The sequence below is a fragment of the Poecilia reticulata genome, chromosome 6 (assembly GCF_904066995.2).
Source record: "Poecilia reticulata chromosome 6, P_reticulata-male-v2, whole genome shotgun sequence".
Taxonomy (NCBI): domain Eukaryota; kingdom Metazoa; phylum Chordata; class Actinopteri; order Cyprinodontiformes; family Poeciliidae; genus Poecilia; species Poecilia reticulata.
The window spans coordinates 2,469,685-2,490,948 of record NC_088835.1 but is presented as its reverse complement, the minus strand read 5'-3'; the positions used below and the strand labels follow the sequence as shown (position 1 = coordinate 2,490,948).

At 41.8% G+C, this 21,264-nt stretch overlaps 1 protein-coding gene across 1 annotated transcript in view; it reads left to right on the top strand.

Moving 5' to 3' along the window:
• The first annotated feature begins 3,162 nt into the window (after positions 1-3,162).
• si:ch211-284k5.2 (uncharacterized) overlaps positions 3,163-21,264 on the top strand; it is a 29,926-nt gene continuing 11,824 nt past the window's right edge. Inside the window, exons 1-5 of the mRNA XM_008410890.2 lie at positions 3,163-3,438; positions 10,104-10,184; positions 10,994-11,157; positions 12,728-12,911; positions 18,976-19,073. Coding sequence (XP_008409112.2) covers positions 3,346-3,438; positions 10,104-10,184; positions 10,994-11,157; positions 12,728-12,911; positions 18,976-19,073 — 620 coding nt within the window. The 5' untranslated portion in view covers positions 3,163-3,345. The remainder of the gene's footprint in view (positions 3,439-10,103; positions 10,185-10,993; positions 11,158-12,727; positions 12,912-18,975; positions 19,074-21,264) is intronic.

Sequence of the window (21,264 nt, the reverse complement as noted above, 5' to 3'; positions counted from 1 at the left end):
CTCTATGTTTGGTTCCCTGAGCCAGTTAGTTATCACATTTGCTTTATGGCAAGGTGCTCCATCATGCTGGAAATGGCAATGTTCATCACCAAACTGCTCTTGGACGGTTGGGAGAAGTTGCTCTCGGAGGACATTCTGGTACCATTCTTTATTCATGGCTGTGTTTTTAGGCAAGACTGTGAGAGAGCCGACTCTATTGGCTGAGAAGCAACCCCACACATGAATGGTTTCAGGATGCTTTACAGTTGGCATGAGACAAGACTGGTGGTAGCGCTCACCTCGTCTTCTCCGAACAAGCTGTTTTCCAGATGTCCCAAACAATGGGAAAGGGGAGTCATCAGAGAAAATGACTTTACCCCAGTCCTCAGCAGTCCACTCCCTGTACGTTTTACAGAATATTAGTCTGTCCCTGATGTTTTTCCTGGAGAGAAGTGGCTTCTTTGCTGCCCTCCTTGAGACCAGGCCTTGCTCCAAGAGTCTCCACCTCACAGTGCGTGCAGATGCACTCACACCTGCCTGCTGCCATTCCTGAGCAAGCTCTGCACTGCTGGTAGCCCAATCCCGCAGCTGAAACACTTTCAAGAGACGGTCCTGGCGCTTGCTGGTCTTTCTTGGGCGCCCTAGAGCCTTTTTGGCAACAATGGAACCTCTCTCCGACCCCTTATGACGCACAACAACCTTGGATCTAACGTTCCCTCGCCCGGACGCGGGTCACCGGGGCCCTACTCTGGAGCCAGGCCTGGAGGTGGGGCACGATGGTGAGCGCCTGGTGGCCGAGCTTTTACCCATGGAGCCTTGCCGGGCTCAGCCCGAAGAGGAGACGTGGGTCCCCCTTCCAATGGGCTCACCACCTGTCGGAGGGGCCAAAGGGGTCGGGTGCAGTGTGTAACGGGCGGCAGCAGAGGGAGGGGACCCTGGCGGTCTGATCCTCAGCTGCAGAAGCTGGCTCTTGGGACGTGGAACATCACCTCTCTGGTGGGGAAGGAACCGGAGCTAGTGTGTGAGGCTGACAGGTTCTGGCTAGAAATAGTTGGCCTCACCTCGACGCATGGCTCTGGTTCTGGAACCAGTCTCCCTGAGAGGGGCTGGACGTACTTCCACTCTTCAGTTGCCCACGGTGAGAGGCTCTACCTCTTCAGCCTCTACCACTGCCAGATGGGCCATGAAAAAAACTTGGACTTGACATTGTAGGTCCATTTGATACGGCTATTTCTTCTTGCAGATTTGCTATTACATTGACTGATTATTATTCTAAATGGCCTGAACTTGCTTTCTCACATACTGTCACTACGAACGATGTTATTCAGTTCTTATCAACCGTTTTCAGTCTTCATGGCAACCCTGAGAACATTGTTACAGAGAATGGCACTCAGTTTACATCTGGAGCTTTCTCATCATTCCTCCAGAATAGAGGAATATCTCACAGCAGAATATCTCTCTACTATCCTGCTACCAATGGTGCCATTGAAAGGTTTCATCGTGCCCTCCGCACCTGCATTCAGACTGCAATCCAACAGTCTACATGGTGGAAAGACACTTTCTCAGAATGGCTTCAAGTATATCGTGCAACACCTCATGTAACTACATCCACCTCTCTGTATGAACTTCTCTTTGGGAGGAAAATGCGTACTAAACTGAACATACTCCCTTTGCCTCCTGCCACATCTTCACTGCACGACAAGGCACAACATGAAGTCCTGAAACCTCAAACCAAAATGAAATGCTACACTGATGCCAAGCGCAGCACAAGAGTACCTTCATTCCAGATAGGAGAGAGGAGAGGGTAAGGATACGGAATCCATTACACGTTGCAAAAGGTCACCCTAAGTTTACCCTTCCTGCAACCATCCTTTTGATGGTTGCAGGAGAATGAAGCACTTGCATGTGTGTGGGCTACAGAGAAATAGAGAACACATCTGTGTGGTCGACGCTTCACCCTTCAAACAGACCACCAACCTCTGACCACACTTCTGAGCACAAAAGGAATGAGTCAAGCTGGACTGCGCATTGCATGATGGTCAGCTCGCCTGCTATGTTTTGATTATGATGTCATTTACTGACCTGGTTCTCAAAACTACACACAGACATGGTGGTAACTGTGTACCACCATGTCTGTAGTTCTGACATTCCGTCATCACAGTAAACACACCTTCATGCTAAGTGACGGAAGGAATTGGAACGTATTCCACCTTGCACGCTGCACTCCAGTTTCTGGACAAGACTCTACTACGACAGGACTGGAAAATTCCTGACCTGATTCACTTCCTCACAAGAAGCTCCCACGTGCAAAATACTAACCAGGTTGGCACGGAGACTTTCTTATGTCTTAAAAGTTATGTAGAAACCCATCTGTTTCATAAAGTCATAGAAGGATTGCCAGAATGTTAAGACAGCTACCGGTTACCAACATGGGTTAATTTGTTTTATTACAAAAAATTGAGAGAAAATCTAGTTAAAATTAAGGGTTTATGTAATCTTTATTATTACATTTGTTTTATATTTCTGTTGCTACAAATATGCAGATAATTTTCAAATGCATTTGGATAATAGGTTTTACTCTTCAGCAAATTCTGTTCAAGTATACTTTGGAGAAAGTTTAAACCTTAACAAGGGTGGAAATGTTGTGTCCACCCTTGTTGGACACAACATTTCCAACAAGGGTGGAAATGTTAGTCACTATGGCCACTACATAATCACTATGTAGTGGCCACATAGTGACTATGTGGCCACTATGTGGCTGACTATAGTGGCCACATAGTCAGCGGCCACTATGTGGAGCCGCTGACAAGTATGAATGAGAAACGGTACTAACAGTAAGAGAGATGATGTAAGAGAATAACGGCATTGTAGTCGTAAGGTTAGTTGTAGTTGATGTACGTTAAATAAATGCACGGAGTTATTCAAGAACGTGTCTTGTTTCCACACCATTACAAAAACACAAAAGGACTAGTAACTGTGTACCACCATGTCTGGAGTTCTGACATTCCGCCATCAGAGTAGTTCTAAAGAGCAGCTCAGGGCAGATAAAATTCTATGTCTATTTTGAGTCTAACTGACACTGTTTTGTGTCAGTTAGACTTTTGTTTTGAGTGAATTTGGCTAGTTTTTAATTATGTCGCCACAGTTACTCTAAATGCCAACAAAAGTAATAGCTCCCATCACGGGATCGAGCCGGCCTGGGAGGCAGGCCTCTCTATGCATTGCTATGGCAAGCCCCAACTAATAACTAACTGATCTGGTGGCACAGGAGAGGTGTGCGGGGAGTGAATAACGTCTCTAGGCAACAGCGTGTTAACACAACCAGTACAGACAGCTCCAACGATGAGAGGTTAAAGTAATATCGACATGTACAAGTGCTATCAGCCCTTTAATCCTGTCGCCAGCCGTTTCCTGCAGCAGAAATGGGAATTCAGACGCTATTCAACTCACCTCCACAAAGTAAGTTGATGGGAAAAGCAGGGGTGAAAGTAAGGGGGTACGGCAGGGTACTGCGTACTCCTAAAAGATTTAGCGGGGGTACGCAGTACCTGCAAGAGAGGGGAGCGGCTGTTCTGCTGTAAAAAGTCAGTGGGTTCACTGTGCAGTCGCGAGTGCACCCACTAATCAGCCGTGACTGATTAGATTTTCAAGAACAATCCAAAACACGACTTAATCAGTTAATAAATAACTTTTTTTCCATTTCATATTGTTTCTGAACTGTTCGTGCTTTACTAGAGCAGCGGTGCAATACGTCGATCGCGGAAGGTTTTGAGTTGATCTCGGCATTAGGTGACAAACTGAACGCAGCCAGGATGCTGAGACCAGCACGTCCTCCTCTGATTGGCTTAAAACGTTCGTAACTTTATTAAAGAACAACAACAAAAATCAACAAAACGTGTTCAAATTAATGACCCAACAAAAATAATAATCTCAGTGATTATTGTTTCAACAAGGTGTTGCGCAATTCTGTGCATTTCGGTTGCATGATCAAAATAGAGCAGGAGTTTAAAATTCCTGCTCTGCAACACAGGGTGGTTGCACCCTGTGTTCAGGGAGGCTTATTAATCATCGAAAAAATAAATATCAAACCTGAAAACCTGATATCGTAACGGACTGAATGTTTTAAACAAAATCTCTGTTCGGCTCGAGGAGCGAGCGGTTGCCACGGCAACGGGTGTGTTTAAATGACAGCGAGAGAGAGAGGTGCGAGTGGTTTGAGTTGGTCACCTGTTCGGGTTGTTTTGCCTTTGCTGTGGCTCATCACAGCCACTGTAGTTTCTGAACGTTCAATAAACGACAAACTGGACTAATCTCGTTGGTATGTGACTATACATCATTCACAACAAACATCAAACACGGTAAATATGTTTCATTAAGTATTTAACAAACAAATGGCTTCTACCGCGATAATTATGTGAAATTGTCTAATTCAAAAATAATAGTTTTATTGCTCTCTGGCATCTTGCTTTGAGCTCAGAGTCTGAGGCTTTTCCTCTATCAAAATTTTTTTTTGCTTCTTATTTAGTGGAAATATTAATGTTGATGAAACTTTCTACCAAATAACCTTTTTCAACCTTTATAGCTCCACTGTTGAAAATGAGGCTCTAACATTCACAAATGACAGAAATAAAATCATCCAGTCCAACATCAGGTTTGAGCTGATTCCTCTGGAACCTGTTGGCAGTGGCGGAGCCAGAGGGGGGGCCAGTGCCCCCCCCTCCTGTCATCTGATTGGCCCCCCCAGATGCCTCCCCTGATGATTGACATGTAACAGCACCAGGTTATTCCTGTACATTATTTGGAATCATTCTTAGCCAACCTAATATCTAAAGAAGAAAACCAATAATAAATATATGAAAAGAAAATGTATAAAACTTTATATAAGTCCATGTGATGACATAAATAGATTTTTATCAGGCGCGATACCAGCCTCCTTTATACTCATAACAACAAGCTGATATTCTTCTCCTGGGTGTTTTAGTTATGCTGCGCTGTGGTGCAACTCAAAGGCTAAAGCACGTCATACCTGGTGGTGATGGTAAAACACCAATAAGTTATTTATTGATCCTCCGCAAAAAGAAAAAAAACCGAAGAGGGGCCGACAATGTTCGTAGTTGTCGGAGTTGTAAGAGGTAGCGCTAGAGTTTTTTCGTTGCCTGTCAAAGAAAAAAATCATTTTATTTCCAATTTCTAGTCATCCAATGAAACATTTATTATTTCTCTGCGAGAACGTTTTTTTAAACAATTCACGAAATGACGGGATTAGAAGACGACAGAACTCTGATCGTTTCCTGATCCCGCATCATTTCCCTCAGCGGGAGAAAAACCAGCAGAAGCGGATCAGCTGCGCTAGACGCTCCAAAGCCGCTGGTCCGTTAAAGCGTCCAGATCAGAGATGATTCTCTGACTGATATTGTTCTTATAATGATTAATAACAGTGGCGCAACTACACATTATTCAGGTGGATGCGAAAACATAAATCGGCGCCCGATTTAGCCCCCCCCCCCCCCCCTCTCCAGACGACGATACGTGAAGGGTAAAACTCGCTATATTTACCTCGTTATGTGCGCGAGGTGAAGGAGCAGGAGGCGCTCTGAAGTGTTTGGGAAAACATCATCGGCGCGTCGCCCCCTCCAGACAGAGTTTTTGGCGCCCCCTCTGGTGCTGCGCCCCTATGCGTTTTATACGCTGCATACCCACTTTTTGCGCCACTGATTAATAATGAGCTCCGCGATGTTCTCTGTGCGTAAAGTTGAAACTGTCTGCGCACCAAGTGGTCAGCTGCGCTTGATCACAGTCTGGACAGAAGACGAGGGTGAGGAGGGAATCTGACATATTAACTAGGTTAGGTTTTTACTGGTTTTGTTTTTAAAACACCATTAACATAAGCAGTGTAACTATATATTGTATATTTGGCGTTTGTCGTCTCATGTGTGATTAGTTGGAGCGTAACGGTGGAGCATTTACGCGCATTTATTGCCCAGCGCACTGCGCTTGTTTCTGTTCAACGGATCTGCACTTTAATTTCTTTCCTCTGTCAACAGTCAGCTGTTATTCCTCTACTTAAACTACAATAAGTAGATCACATTCTCTTTAGGTTTTCTCTGTGTGCTCCAAACTCATTAAATGTAAACTCATTAGAAGCCCGAGCACCATCAGGCAAACAATTCTGGTCCGACCCGGACTATTTTTACCTGTCCACCCAGAACGTCCTAACCAAGGTGTCCATAACTCTTCAACACGCTGTCAGCTCCCGGTCAGAAAGATGCATTTAGTTCAGTGTCCATGAGATGATATTCAGAAAGATCTTTTATTTGATTGATTTTAGTTGCCTCTGCGATGAACCTCTTTGCGTAAAGTCTATCATGTCTCCATGTGCGCCAGTCAAAGGTGTTAATTATAACATGTCAAATGACAGAGGGGCTTAAAAAATAACCATATATATATATATATAGATAGATAGATAGATGTACACACACACACACATTTTAAATTTTTCCCTCCCAGAGGTAGTCCTGGCCCCCCCTTGGCCCCCCCAACTTTAAAAGTCTAGCTCCGCCACTGCTTGTTGGAGGAAAAATATCCCAATTTCAGAAAATGAGCTTTTAACCTAACAGAGCTCTGTGATTTCTCCTATCAGTATGAGAGTCAGGGTGAGGAGGCGTCATGTTAGGAAGAGAAGTGGAAGTTGCAGGATCTTCAGAACAAACAGGTCATGATGCTGGGCTACTGATTATTCCTCTGTCTGGACACAGGATCAATAGGATCAGTTTCAAAGCTAAAATGAATAGTTATATAAGAGACATGGAAAACTGGGACTGTTGGATTTAGGTCTCATGGCATCTAAAGGTGTCAACACTGCAGCCAGTGGGCTGAAGGAAATACAGCTTTATTTTGTAACAATTCAAGAGCTACCAGCTTTTATTGCTTCGCAAAAAAATTAATCAGCACAGAAATTCCATTCCAAAGCACACAAAAAAGCAGTTTTATATACTGTATATCCATCCATCCATCCATTTTCTTGACACCCTTGTCCCTTGGTGGGGTCGGGAGGGTTGCTGGTGCCTATCTCCAGCTAACGTTCCGGGCGAGAGGCGGGGTACACCCTGGACAGGTCGCCAGTCTGTCGCATATACTGTGTGTGTGTGTATATATATATATATATATATATATATATATATATATATATATATATATATGGATTGATTACAAGAAAGCCTATGACTCAATGCCACACACTTGGATCATTGAATGCTTAGAGATGTACAACATCAATAGGACTCTAAGAGCCTTCATTGCAAACTCGATGGGGCTGTGGAAAACCACCCTTGAAGCCAACTGCAAACCACTTGCACAAGTGTCCATCAAATGTGGCATATACCAAGGAGATGCTCTGTCCCCACTGCTGTTCTGCATAGGCCTGAACCCTCTCAGCCAAATCATCAACAAGACTGGCTACGGATACCGACTCAAGAATGGGGCCACGATCAGTCACCTCCTCTACATGGATGACATCAAGCTGTACGCCAAGAGCGAGCGAGACATCGACTCACTGATCCATACCACCAGGATCTACAGCACTGACATTGGGATGTCATTCAGACTAGAGAAGTGTGGTCGGATGGTTACAAAGAGAGGGAAGGTCGCCCACACAGAAGGGGTCTCACTCCCAGAAGGAACAATAGCAGACATAGAGCACAGCTACAAGTACCTGGGAATACCACAAGCAAATGGCAACCTCGATGAGGTCACAAGGAAAGGAGCCACAGCCAAATACCTCCAACGAATAAGGCAAGTCCTGAGAAGCCAGCTCAATGGCAAGAACAAGATCCGTGCAATAAACAGCTATGCCTTACCAGTAATCAGATACCCTGCCGGAATAATTAGCTGGCCAATGGAAGAGATGAAGGCCACAGATGTTAAGACTAGGAAGCTACTAACCATGCATGGAGGGTTCCACCCCAAATCCAGCACCCTGAGACTGTACACGAGCCGTAAGGAAGGAGGCAGAGGACTAGTGAGTGTGAGAGCCACTGTCCAGGATGAAACATCCAAGATCCATAAATACATCAATCATTAATTTTAATGACAACACTAATTAAGTGTGTAACAGTGGTTTGGTTAAACCAGTCATGTAAGGCCCAAAAGAACAATTGCTTGATGTAAAAATGGTCAAGGCTTTTATTTTGAAATGTTCAGTAAGCATCATTTTAAATGGCCACACTAATACAGTCTGTGACAGTGATTTTTTTAATCAACAGAGCAATTGCAGGATGTAAAAATGATCAAGGGTTTTATTTTGAAAATTTTATTAAGCTTCATTGTAAATGGCCACACTAATCCAATGTTTAACAGTGGTTGTATTAAACCACTTATATAGTAGCCCTCTGCTTTAACTGAATGTTTGCCATAGTGTTTGTAGTCTGAATCAGCAGCTGTGGCCTGTGTTCTGTTGCTATGGTAATTAGGGCACAGGGTGCCAGCTGTGAGAGAGACACACAGGGGAAGACATAGTTCTATCTGTTTGAGCCAGTTTCACTAAAAAAAGCAGTCCGAACAACTCCTTCCCATTCAGGAACCGTAAGGCCGATCTAAAAACCGTTTGAGAGCGATTTCAAAATTATTTTTGGGTCAAAATTCCACTCCATTTCTCACTCTAAAAAAGGGGCAGTTGGTGTCAGTTACACTCTGCGTTTCGGCAGTTGGAAATTTTGCTCGTTTTTTGCTTTTTACGTCGCCGTTTTAACTCCGATCCCCAATAAAAATAATAGCTCCCTTCTCGGCATCAAGCCGCATGATTTGATACCAGTTTTGTGGGTGGGCACACAGCGGTACGAGCTGCATTAACGTGATGGAAGAAAAATAAATAATCTATAATAAAGAGACATTCTATTGGGTGTAGAACAATAGGTGCCTGCCATGCAATGCATGGAGGTACGGTTGTACCTCCATGCAATAGATACCGCCCATCAGAACGGTATCTGATGGGCGAAATATTGGCCATCAGATACCATTCCCCGACTATAAAACAAGGTGAACGGTATCTGATGTGTAAGATTGAGCATTAAAATGCATTGCCCTGTTGTATATATATATATATATATATACACTGCTCAAAAAAATAAAGGGAACACTTAAACACTTAAGTGAACACTTAAGTGTTCCCTTTATTTTTTTTAGCAGTATATATATATATATATATATATATATATATATATATGCACCATAATGCACAAACATAGTGCCATGGGAGGACAAGCCCCTACATGGGATGTACCACCGACAAATAACTGAAGTGGCTGATAGCAGAAAATCCAACCAATGGCTGGAAAAATCTGGACTCAAGGACAACACAGAGGCTCTCATCCTGGCCGCCCAGGAACAGGCCCTAAACACCTGAGCAATAGAGGCTCAGATCTACCAGACCAGACAAGACCCAAGGTGTAGGTTGTGCAAGGAGGCCCCTGAGACAGTCCAGCACATAACAGCAGGTTGCAAGATGCTGGCAGGGAAAGCATACATGGAACGACATAACCAAGTGGCGGGCATAGTGTACAGGAACATCTGTGCAGAATATGGACTGGAAGCCCCGAGATCAAAGTGGGGAACACCCCCAAAAGTGGTGGAGAATGACCGATCTAAGATCCTGTGGGACTTCCAGATCCAGACAGACAAGATGGTAATGGCGAACCAACCGGACATTGTGGTGGTGGATAAAGAACAGAGGAAAGCCGTTGTGGTGGATGTAGCAATACCAAGTGATTACAACATCAGGAAAAAGGAGCATGAGAAATTGGAGAAATACCAGGGCCTCAGGGAGGAACTGGAAAAGACCTGGAAGGTGAAGACCACAGTGGTGCCTGTGGTCATCGGGGCCCTCGGGGCAGTCACCCCCAAACTGGAGCAGTGGCTCAAACAGATCCCAGGAACAACATCAGACATCTCAGTCCAGAAATGTGCAGTTCTAGGCACAGCCAAGATACTGCGCAGAACCCTCAAGCTCCCAGGCCTCTGGTAGAGGACCCGAGCTCAGAGGATGAAACAGACCACCCGCGGAGGGTGAGAAGGGAATTTTTTTTTTTTTTTTTTTTATAATTCAGTTTTCTTTGGTTCTACCTGCACAGGTGCAATTTGCCCACCCTGTAGTGGACACCAGGAGAGTGCTCACAACAGCAAATTCCCAATATAAAATGAAGAGATTGCAGGTCAGTAAGCACACATACACACAGAGATGCAACAAGTCATAAAGCTAACTATATGCAACAGTTTAGTGACCTAGTATAGAGCCAGTATCCTACAAATCATTTAGAAAGAAAAGGTAAAGCAAATTACGTAGGCAGACAGATAGACGGATAGATCAGTGTTTCCCAACCCTGGTCCTCAAGGCACACTGACCAGCATGTTTTAGATGTTCCCCTGTTCAGCACACATGATTTCAATTGATGGCTGATTAACAGGGTTTTGCTGAATTGCAATCATCTGAATGGGCTGTGTTGAAGCAGGGGAACATCTTAAACATGCAGGTAAGTGTGCCTTGAACGGGTTGGGAAACACAGAGAGGGAGGGAGGGAGTGTGTGTGAGGGAGAGAGAGAGAGAGAGAAAGAGAGAGAGAGAGAGAGAGAGAGAGAGAGAGAGAGAGAGAGAGAGAGAGAGAGAGAGAGAGAGAGAGATCCTACAAAAGCAATGTGCAGAATATTTGAAAGGTAAAGAAGGCAAATATTGATAAATGTAGGTTTGCATGTGGACAGACCAAGGAAACTGAGTGCTGTAAGCAAAACCAGTCTCTGCAAAGTCTTTAGTCTAAGGTTTTACTGTAGGTTATTTTCATTGCAGTTGGCCATTTCTTCTAAAAGCTTAAAAATAATTTAATAGGTTTTCCTCCTCTTTCTACATCACAAATAACTCTCCAAATTGTGGAGTTTACCCCAGTGTATGGATTGTAAAGACAAGAAAATATAAAAATTAGTTTTAATATGTTTCCATGTTAAATTTCTGGTTTTTAACTTGGTGAAGGAGGAACGACTGTCTGCTGCCAGGAGAGACAATCGTCTTTTGGTTTCCAGGATGAAAAACAATCGTCTTCTGGCGTCCAGGATGAAAGACAATCGTCTTCTGGCTTCCAGGATGGCCAACATCAAAGGCACAGTGGACCACAGGAATGAATACCGACGTAAAAGGTTAAACTATTTGTTTTTGATACAATATAAAAGAAACTATTTTATGAGTCACCTTTATGTTTTGAGTCACTTGACAATTGGTATCATGAAAGGCTTTGCTATTCTTCAATTATTTCATTCTTAACTAAAATATTTTTTTTACACAAGCACATCTAATATGTTAAGTGGAAATTGATATCAATGTAGCTACATTATATTGCCAAAAGTATTTGCTCACTTGCCTTGACTCACATATGAGTTTAAGTGACATCCCATTCCTGATCCCTATAGTTCAATATGAAGTTGGTCCACCTCTTGCTGCTAGAACAGCTTCCACGACCTTGTGAAGGCTGTCCACAAGATTTAGTTTTTATGGGGATATTTACCATTCTACCAGAAGCACATAATGAGGTCACATACTGATGTTGGACGAGAAGGACTGTCTTTCAGTCTCTGCTCTAATTCACCCCACAAAGATGTTCTGTCAGATTGAGGTCAGGACTCTTTGCAGGCCAGTCAAGTTCATCCACACCAGACTCTCCATCCATGTTTTTATGGACCTTGATTTGTGCTCTGGTGCGCAGTCATGTTGGAAGAGGGGGCAAGCCCATGTCCCGAATAACAACCCCACACCACTATCCCCCCTCCACCAAACTTCATAAATGGCACAATGCAGTCAGACAAGTACAGTTCTCCTAGCAACCACCAAACCCAGACTTAACCATCAGATTTACAGGAGAAAAGCAATTTGTCACTCCAGAGAATGCGCCTTCACTGCTCTAGAGTCCAGTGGTGGCGTTCTTTACAAGACTGCATCCGACGCTTTGCATTGCACTTGGTGATGTTTGGCTTGGATGCAGCTGCTCCACCATGGAAGCCCATTCCATGAAGCTCTCTGTGGTCTGTTCCTGAGCTAATCTGAAGGCCACATGAAGTTTGGAGGTCTGTAGTGATTGATGCTGCAGAAAGTTGCAGACCTCATCGCACTTTGTGTGCTTCAGCATTCGCTGACCCCTGTCCATCAGTTAACATGGCCTACCACTTCACGGCTGAAGTGGTAGGCCATGTACCCAAACACCAAACAGTTTTTCCCAAACACTTACATTTTCTTATAATACAGCTGACATTTAACTGTGGAATATTTAGGAACGAGGAAATTTCACAACTGGATTTGCTGCACAGGTGGCGTCCCATCACAGTTCCACAGAGAAATTCACTGAACTCCTGAGAGCAACCCGTTCTATCACAAATGTTTATTAAAAAAAACGTCTGCATGCTTATCTGCTTCATTTATACACTTATGGCCATGAAAGTGATTGGAACACCTGATTTTGATCATTTGGATGGCTGGGCAAATACTTTTTTCAATATAGTGTATAATATGAATGGCTGAATATGTAAAAGGTCCACTGATGGACTATGTAGAATCCAGAACAGGTTAATGATTGACCGCAACTGAAATCTCTTCATAATCTTAGATACAGGTGCTACCTGATGCTTTTTTCTTTATGTTGGTTTTTTGGGGGGACATCTTGGAGAACAAATAGGAAACAAAATAACAATTTTGTTGAACTTTTTTCTGCATCCTCAGTTTGAATGCTGGCAAAAGGAAGCAGGATCTTATGGTTATCAGTGAGGGAAATCAGGCCATGTGCCAACGACTCTTATCCCGCAAGTCTGTATACTCCCGGGAACATTGGTTGGGTGACTGGAAGAAGACGGAGCATTTACTCAAACACATATCCCGGTACCCCAAGGAACAAGCAGCTAAACAGGTGAGACCACACTATCATCATGTCTGAAAGTTTTACTCAGAAACAAAGAATTCTTAAAGGGATCCATGATTACTTGTAGTAATAGACTTCATTTGAGAAATATTTAGGTTGTTTAGTTTTACTGAACTCTCATAAAATATTGTCACATGAACGTTGCCATGTGGGTCATACTGCAATGCATTCTGGGTAAAAAACATTTAACTGTCTGATTGCTTTAGGTCCATCTCGCCAAAATAGCGATGGGTAATGTCTTTAAGCCTTTTCAGAATGAATCAGAGAGCATTGAAATAAATGGGAATGTAGAAATCACAAGGAGTAATGATGATGGAGCTGGTGTCTTGGTGCTGCTGCCACCTTCAACTTCATAAATGAAAGACATATCTGTGGTCGGACTGTGTGATCTGTAAGTAAGTGACTCTATAGCTCCGTGTCTGGTCCAGTAACAGCTGTTTAGGGTCCAGTGTCAGTTCAGTCGTATATATTCAGTATCGGCAGCCGCAGCAATTAGCTCTGTTAGCATTTCAAAAAGCTTCCAGCACTGCATGTATGATGTTCCTCCCAGCTGTTTAGCCGGCAGCAGTGGGATTTAGGCACTTTGTGGATAAAAACTGTTGATCACCTGTTGGACCCTTTGTCAGTTTTGCTCATACAAATGACTCACAGTCGCCAGGAGTGAAATGTTGAGGGCACAATTAGGTCCTTAGGAAGTTGAGTTTGGCTCTTTCCCGCACCTCTTCCTCTTCTTCCCTTTGACTATTGACCCTGTCCTAAACTTTGTTCTTCCACTGTCAGGACATAAACTTGCCAGTTGATGGTTCATACTGATAGGTATTTTTCTAGAACCTACATAAAAGAACCACAGACAACGTATATGAATTTTATGACCAAGCTTTTGCAAAAGGAGAAAACTCTGTCAATTGCTCCTCCGAGCCGTTCACAGAGCATTCTGAAGATCTTTGGGTACAGCTTGTCTTTTATTATCAAACTTCAAAGAGGGAGGATAGGTAAGATAGACAGCAGAGGAAAAACAGCAGAGGTCGTAAAACATCATACCCAAACACAGCAAAGGTCGTAAAACAATTTACCTAAACAACTAGCAACCCAGTTCCAGATGCGATATCGGATCTACGGTCTGAGCCCGGTTCAAATCTCGGTCAAACTGTTTCACATGAAGATGAACAGACAGTTGTGACCCCCAGGTTAGTTCATACACACACTAAAGAAGAGAACACTTTAAACTGACTAACATTAGACTGAATATGAACTAAAGCAACAACAAAATGATAATACCAAAAAATCTCCATCACATACCTCTGAACTATTTCAGAAAACTGGTTGATCGCTCCTTTTTTTCATGTGGGAAATAATTCGGAATCACCTCACTTTTTTATTAAGACACCATAGCGAGACCATTACAAAGTGAATCAAAATTGGAAATAAAAGAAGAAAGCGCCCATTAAAACGGAATTAGGTTTTAATAGGAAATTGAAATTTGAAAATGTTGTTGATCAGTTAAATAGCATTGAGGGGAAATGCTATTTAACAGCTTTTTAAATAATACTGGGATCATTATGAGAATATGAGGTGTAGATATTAGGATCCAGTAGATGGCAGTAGTGCAACAATAATGGATACAAGCTGCTGTTGAAATCTAAAGAAGAAGGCACCCATTTTCTTTTAGCACATGCTAGTAGCAGACACGAAGGATGAGCACTTTTACTGTTACAGTTACTGTCCGGAAACGACCGTAATCAGTTCAGTTAAATCTAAACTTGGCAACTTTTTCTTTTTCAACGTAATAAATGTGATATTCAATTGACCTGTTATGACTCAAATTTTGACTGTCCGCCCCCCTCTGCTGCTGCTGCATCGTTGTGGAAAACCTGGAGCGGCAGAGATATCTGCGGTTTATATGTGTATGTTTACTGGTTAAAAAAAAAACTTTGGGGTTGTGGCTTATAGTCCGGTGCGGCTCATAGTTAGGAAAATACGGACTATAATCCGTCCTGGATTTTTTCTGTGAAGAACCCAGAGAGGGTTATTTGGTTATTTATTTCATTAATAATGTTATTATTTATTTCCTGATTTTTGTTCTGCGAAGAACCCAGAGAGGGTTATTTGATTGTGCTTTCTGGAAAACAATACATTACAATACAATACAAGCAATCGTTTCACTTTTTCTGTTACAAACTGACTCCGGCCCCCGACCAGAGAAGGAAAACGTTATGTGGCCCTCACAGGAAAATGTTTGGGGACCCCTGGCCTAGGGTCTCAGCAGCAGCAACAACAATCAATGTGGCCAATATGTAGCCTTTTATAGTCCCTGGCTGTTCCAATTAACAAACCCACCAAGAAACAGGGTAAAACAAATACACAAACAAACTTTGACAAAATAACCAAATCTTCAGAATAATATACATTACCAAATGCTATTCATTTTAAGCATATCTAAAAACAAATCTCTATCGATAAAAATATAAATACAACATTAAATTTATAAAGTGCATAGCTCTATTGCTCCCCCTCTTCCATCTGCTTTGGTCTCTTCTGGAACCTTTAAAAGGTGCTCAGGCCCCTGGGAAATCTTTTAGCCCAGTGTTTCTCAACTTTTTTTGGGCCAATGCCCCCCTAGCCTTTATCCAGGTCCCTCAGCGCCCCCCACCAAAGAATTTGCAGGCTACTTTGCACTGACTATTATTTTATCATTAATATTACTATCACTATTGTAGATGTTTTGATTTTTATGCTTGTTTCTGTATTTATCATCAAAAATAATTTCCCAGAGAACAAAAAAGTCATGGGAATAGAAAGTATTTTCACAGGCGTTCATTGCATTGGTAGGCCTAACAGCAGCCAATCAGAGTGGAAGAAAAATCTTGCCTTGTGCCATTTTCTAGTTGTTAAATATTCCACAAAATGACCAGATAAAAGATGAACAACATGCCAGTTTAAACTTTGAACTGTTTGCAAAACGACTGAGCTCTGCAACATTAAAACATGGATAGAACTGTAGCTACATTAATCATAACTCTTCTTCTCTTCAGTGTTTGTCAGTTTCTGGTGGTGCAGCTCTGTGCTGCCTTCAGGAGAATGGGACATCAGAGTATCATCCATAAAACTTCACCCACATGGCATTTATTGTGCAAACCAGAGCTTTCAGTGGAAAAACAAAAGTTTCAGGTCCTTTTAATGCCATACAAAGATGAGACAGAAACATGGATTATATCTTTATATAGACCTGACTATTGATTTATAGATTAATAGTTTTACTGGACAGAAATTACAAAGAACAAATCTGGTTCTTAATCAAATCCTAATGAGTCAAATTCAAAGTGTCATAGAGTCATCAACCTCATGACATTAACACTGAGATGAAAAATAATATTGAAGAAATAAATATATCAAATGTAATTAAAAACATAAATATGTGATACGTTATTTACTGTTATGTTCTGTAAGATATATTTATTCTCAGTACTAGATGATAGGTATTTTCCTAGAACCTACATAAAAGAACCACAGACAACGTATATGAATTTCATGACAAAGCTTCTGCAAGCAAAAGGAGAAGACTCTGTCAACTGCTTCTCAGAGCCGTTCACAGAGCATTCTGAAGATCTTTGGGTAGAGCTTGTCTTTTATTTTCAAACTTCAAAGAGGGAGGATAGGCAAGATAGACAGCAGAGGAAACAGCAGGGGTCGTAAAACAATTTAACATCTGGCCCATGATCTGAGCCCGGTTCAAATCTCGGTCAAACTGTTTCACATGAAGATAACAGGCAGCTGTGACTTCCAGGTCAGTTCACACATACAGTTTAAACAAGAGAACACTTTAACCTGAATATGAACTAAAGTAACAACAAAATGATAATACCAAAAATCTCTATCACTAGATATGGTCGCAACAAACCCATGACACTTCAACAATATTATTTTACCTTTTATCTGGAAATAGTGTCCGTTTATTCTTGCCTCTGTATTAATTATTGCTCGAAAAGTCTTGCTATACCAGTTTATTCTTCTGTATTTACTTTAGTTTCTTAGTTTATTCTTGCATTTTGTTCTTCATTCATTTCCATTTAGTTTCCTTTGATTAGTATTATCCTCTCTTGGTTTATTGCTATGTCCACTTTAGTTTCTTTCCTGTTGCTACATTTATTTGATCGTTTATTGACCATCAGTAATATTCACTGAAAAAATCAACACATGATGTGTTTCACATCATGTGTTGATTTTTTCACTGTTCAGCGTCAGATTCTCTGTTTTTATGCCATAATTCACATCTAGTTCGTTGCTCCGTTTTATGTCCCGCTTCTCCTGTTTCAGAGTTTTGCGCGATGTGCGTGTCTTTTTTTTAAGCCCCTAAGGTGCAGGGCAGTCGGGAAGCGTATCGATGGGGAAAAGGCAGACTGACATAAACCTTTTAAAACAACGGAAACAATTTCTGCATTCTGATTATTGAAATTTAAAAGTGCTGTGTTGTTCTATCACCCCCATTTCATACCGGACCACTTACAGCACTGGTGTTAACGCTATAAAATGAACGCTCTATATCGTGGTATCACCTATGGAGGGATTTCTTTCTTTCTTTATTTAAATGGGTTCATTTTTCAGAGGGATACACAGTGAGGGTATCGTGATTTCAGCTACTAGTAGCACGAGAACGGAGCTGCGCCAAGAACCTAACAGAAGCTAACAAACACTGAATAGAAGAAGAAGAGCTGCCATCGATACAGTTGCAGCCAAGCATGGTTTAATGTTACACAATACAGTTTTACCAAGTTGCTCAAAGTCTAAACTGGCATTGTTGTGGATTTAAGGTGTAAAGTTTACCTTTGATCAAACGCCCCCCAAAGGCATCCCAGCGCCCCCCTTTTGTAAAAATGTCCGCCAGCGCCCCCTGGCGTCCTCTGAACGCCCCTGGGGGGCGGTACCGCCCACGTTGAGAACCGCTATTTTAGCCTGAACACCCTGCAGAGGAAGAGACGGAGGTAAGCCACACCCACACAAAGCTTTCAAACATTTCAGTGCATTTCAAACAATCACAATACTTATATTATCCCTTTGTTTGATGTATTTTAGCAGGATACCATCAGTTCCAGCTGAGATGCCACTGCATAAAAACACACAATCAATAAAATACTTCAATCTGTTTGTATCCGTTTCTTTTATCATTCAACATGCATTTCTTTTATCATTTAACACACATTTTAAGTGTTGTACAGCCAAGTAATGAAGACCTTCACTACAGTGGCATTATCTAAAATTACACCAGTCACACGCTAAAGGTATTGTAAATTGTCATTGTGGAAGATCAATTGCAAGAGACTGGACAAGATTCACATTTATGCTGTTATTGTAATGTGTTGACAGACCATGTCATTTTGATTCAAAAACGAAAAAAAGAGCACTGCAGAACACAAAAAATCTTAGAGGAGAAATGGGAACATATGACAATCACAAGGAAAAGTGTACATGCAGTGTGCTGCAGCCTTCTTTATGCAATGTGCAGAAGCTCTTCTTCTTCTTCTTTCTCACTATTAATCCCATCGCAATCTTTGTCCTTCCACTATCAGGAATGTAACATTGTTTTGTGCTCTGGCTATAAGCACTATGTACTTGCAAGTTGATGGTTCATACCTCTGAACTATTTCAGAAAACTGATCGTTCCTTGATCTAATGCTTCACGTATTTACCGATGTAAAGTCAGGATTCACCTGGCAGCAATTTATCAGTTCAGGACAGATTCAGAAAAAACATCAAATAAAAATGTATAGAAAATATGCCTGGCATATTATCAAGAATCAAGAATACCTTTATTAGTCCCCCAGGAAGGAAACTGACATTCTAGTACAGCCCATCCAAAAGAATAGACAAACACCATGTGGAAAGACGTGTTTGAGGCTGCAGCCATGGGAGGTGATCAATGACCTGAGTGATGCCTGTTGAACTGTGAACTTACTAAATAAGTTGTAAATGTTTACAAAATATAAATTTTTTAGCCACGGAGTTCATCTTATAAGCTGTATGTGTTTGTAATCAGTTCTATGTTTTGTGTTTGCAGAGACTGGAAAGGAAAAAGAAGATGGTGACCTTTAACAAGCAAGACCAGTCTACAAGCAAGTCAACCACTGGCAGAAGCAAAGACATTCCTGGAGACCAGTAAAGCTCACAACTTATACAGAAATGTTTAGCAAATTCTGCTTTAACATTTTAAACAAATAACATGCTGCCACTAGGCCTCGCTGTCAAAAACCCTTAAGTGGCCAACATCATCTACATCAGTGGTCCCCAACCTTTTTATTACCACGGACTGGTCAACACTTGGAAATTTTGCTGCGGCCCGGGTGGTCGGGGGGCAGTGAATCGTCAGATAAGTCCGGTGGATATCGGATATGTGGAAATGTTTATTATTATGTAAATGCCATTATTATATATGTTTATTATGTTTATTCAGTTTAAAATGTTAACTATGAAAAAGCATAGTCACCTCCAAATCATAGTGCAGCAAATAGAGCGGCTGCTCCCGCCGTCTTTTATCCACTGCCTTTTTCCTTTTGTTATGTCTTTTAACTCTTAAAATGAGTCCACAAACTATCATTATTGCTTCTACATCGTCATCCGTGTTTGGTTATTCTAAATTCCCGTATGCTATGTTGGGAGTTTTGTGGATTTTCTTCTGGAATTGGGATGTTCGTGACTGGAATCGGTTCGTGTTGCTCCTGCCGTGTGGCTGAAGACACAAACCAATCAAACTTGTTGTACTTTAATCAGCTTTGTGGTCACAGAGGTTTGGAGAATCGGCCGACAATTCTTAGATCTTGCCATCTAAACCAGACTTAAGACTCAAGCTCTACTCATCTCCTCTCGACCACTGCCCAAACGCTCTCTGACTGGTCGCTATGGTAAAGCTTACATATCCCTTCAAAATAAGATACAGATGCACCACAAAAACAAACATTTTACTTTCGTGAAAATTTTAACTCACGATAATGACTAGCGGGAGCCCTGAGCTTGTTTCTCTGCAACAAGACGGTCCATCAGGGAGTGACGAGAGACAATGACACATGAAGTGTTGCTTAAATCCACAGCCTGTTTGGTTTCTACGTGGCGAAGCAGCTTGAAGCTTCATTGCCTCAGTAGCAGCCGGTCGCCGCATGTTACGCAGAGCGGGCTTGTAATCTGGGACTAACCTACCGGTCCAGGATAAATCCATTCTGCTGTCTCTTCTCTGGGCCTTTTCCCCTTTGCAAAGAAACTTTCCAAAGACATCTGATCCATTTCTTACTCATTTTGCTGCTTGTGGACTCAGCGTTGGCGCGCAAGTAACCGAGAGAATCCGGTTAAAGGATTTTCAAATTAAAAGATCCTCCAGACTCAAATAATAAATATTTAATTATTTCTTGCGCGGCCCGGTACCAATTCACCTCTATGCTGCACTATGACCGGGGGTTGAGGACCACTGATCTACATGACATCACATGCAGCGAAGACATCACAAGTCTTATTTACTTCATGGAAGCAAATAAGACAAGACATAATATTTTTTATTGCTCGTTATGGATCTAGAGCATAAAATTACGGTGGTACGCTCAGTTATGAATGAATAAATACAGTTAATTGAAATATAATATTAATGTAACAAGAATTTAACTAGAAAGTTCCTGAAGAAATTTAACGGGAGCCTGCTGAAGTTTGCCCGCTGGTTTTGATGCAGTGTTCTGATGCTAAACATTAGCATCAATGCTAAGCTTGGCTAAAACATTACAGAGGATTATGTGGATAATCAAAAGCATGTTGGCTAACATGGACTTGCACCATTCAGCATGTTAAAATTAGTGCATAAGCTAAAATGAACCAAAATGCTAATCTTAGCATGAATGCTGTCAGTAGCATGTGGGGCATCACTTGCATGTGTCCGTCATTGATTTTCTCCATTCAGTATACTAAACATGACTAATAAGTAAGAAAAGCGTTCTGATCCTCAACATTAGCATCAATGTTAAGATGAGCTAAATTGTAGTAAATAACCTGTGGAGAGTCAGAAGCATGTTGACTAAGCTGTACTTGCACCATCCATTATGTTAATATTAATGCATAAGCTAAAATTAGTCAAAATGCTAATGTAAGCGTGAATGCTATCAGTAGCATGTGGGACATCACTAGCATGTTGTCTGTCATTGACTTACTCCATTCAGTATACTAAACATGGCTATTAATGGCTAATAAGTAAGAAAATTAGGTAGTAGCTTATTTTAGGTAAAATGCTATTGCTAATGCTTGCTGTGCAAGCCAGTACCCTACTCAAAAGAAAATTCTAATAAAGGCTAATATTATGGCGGTGCACTTACCT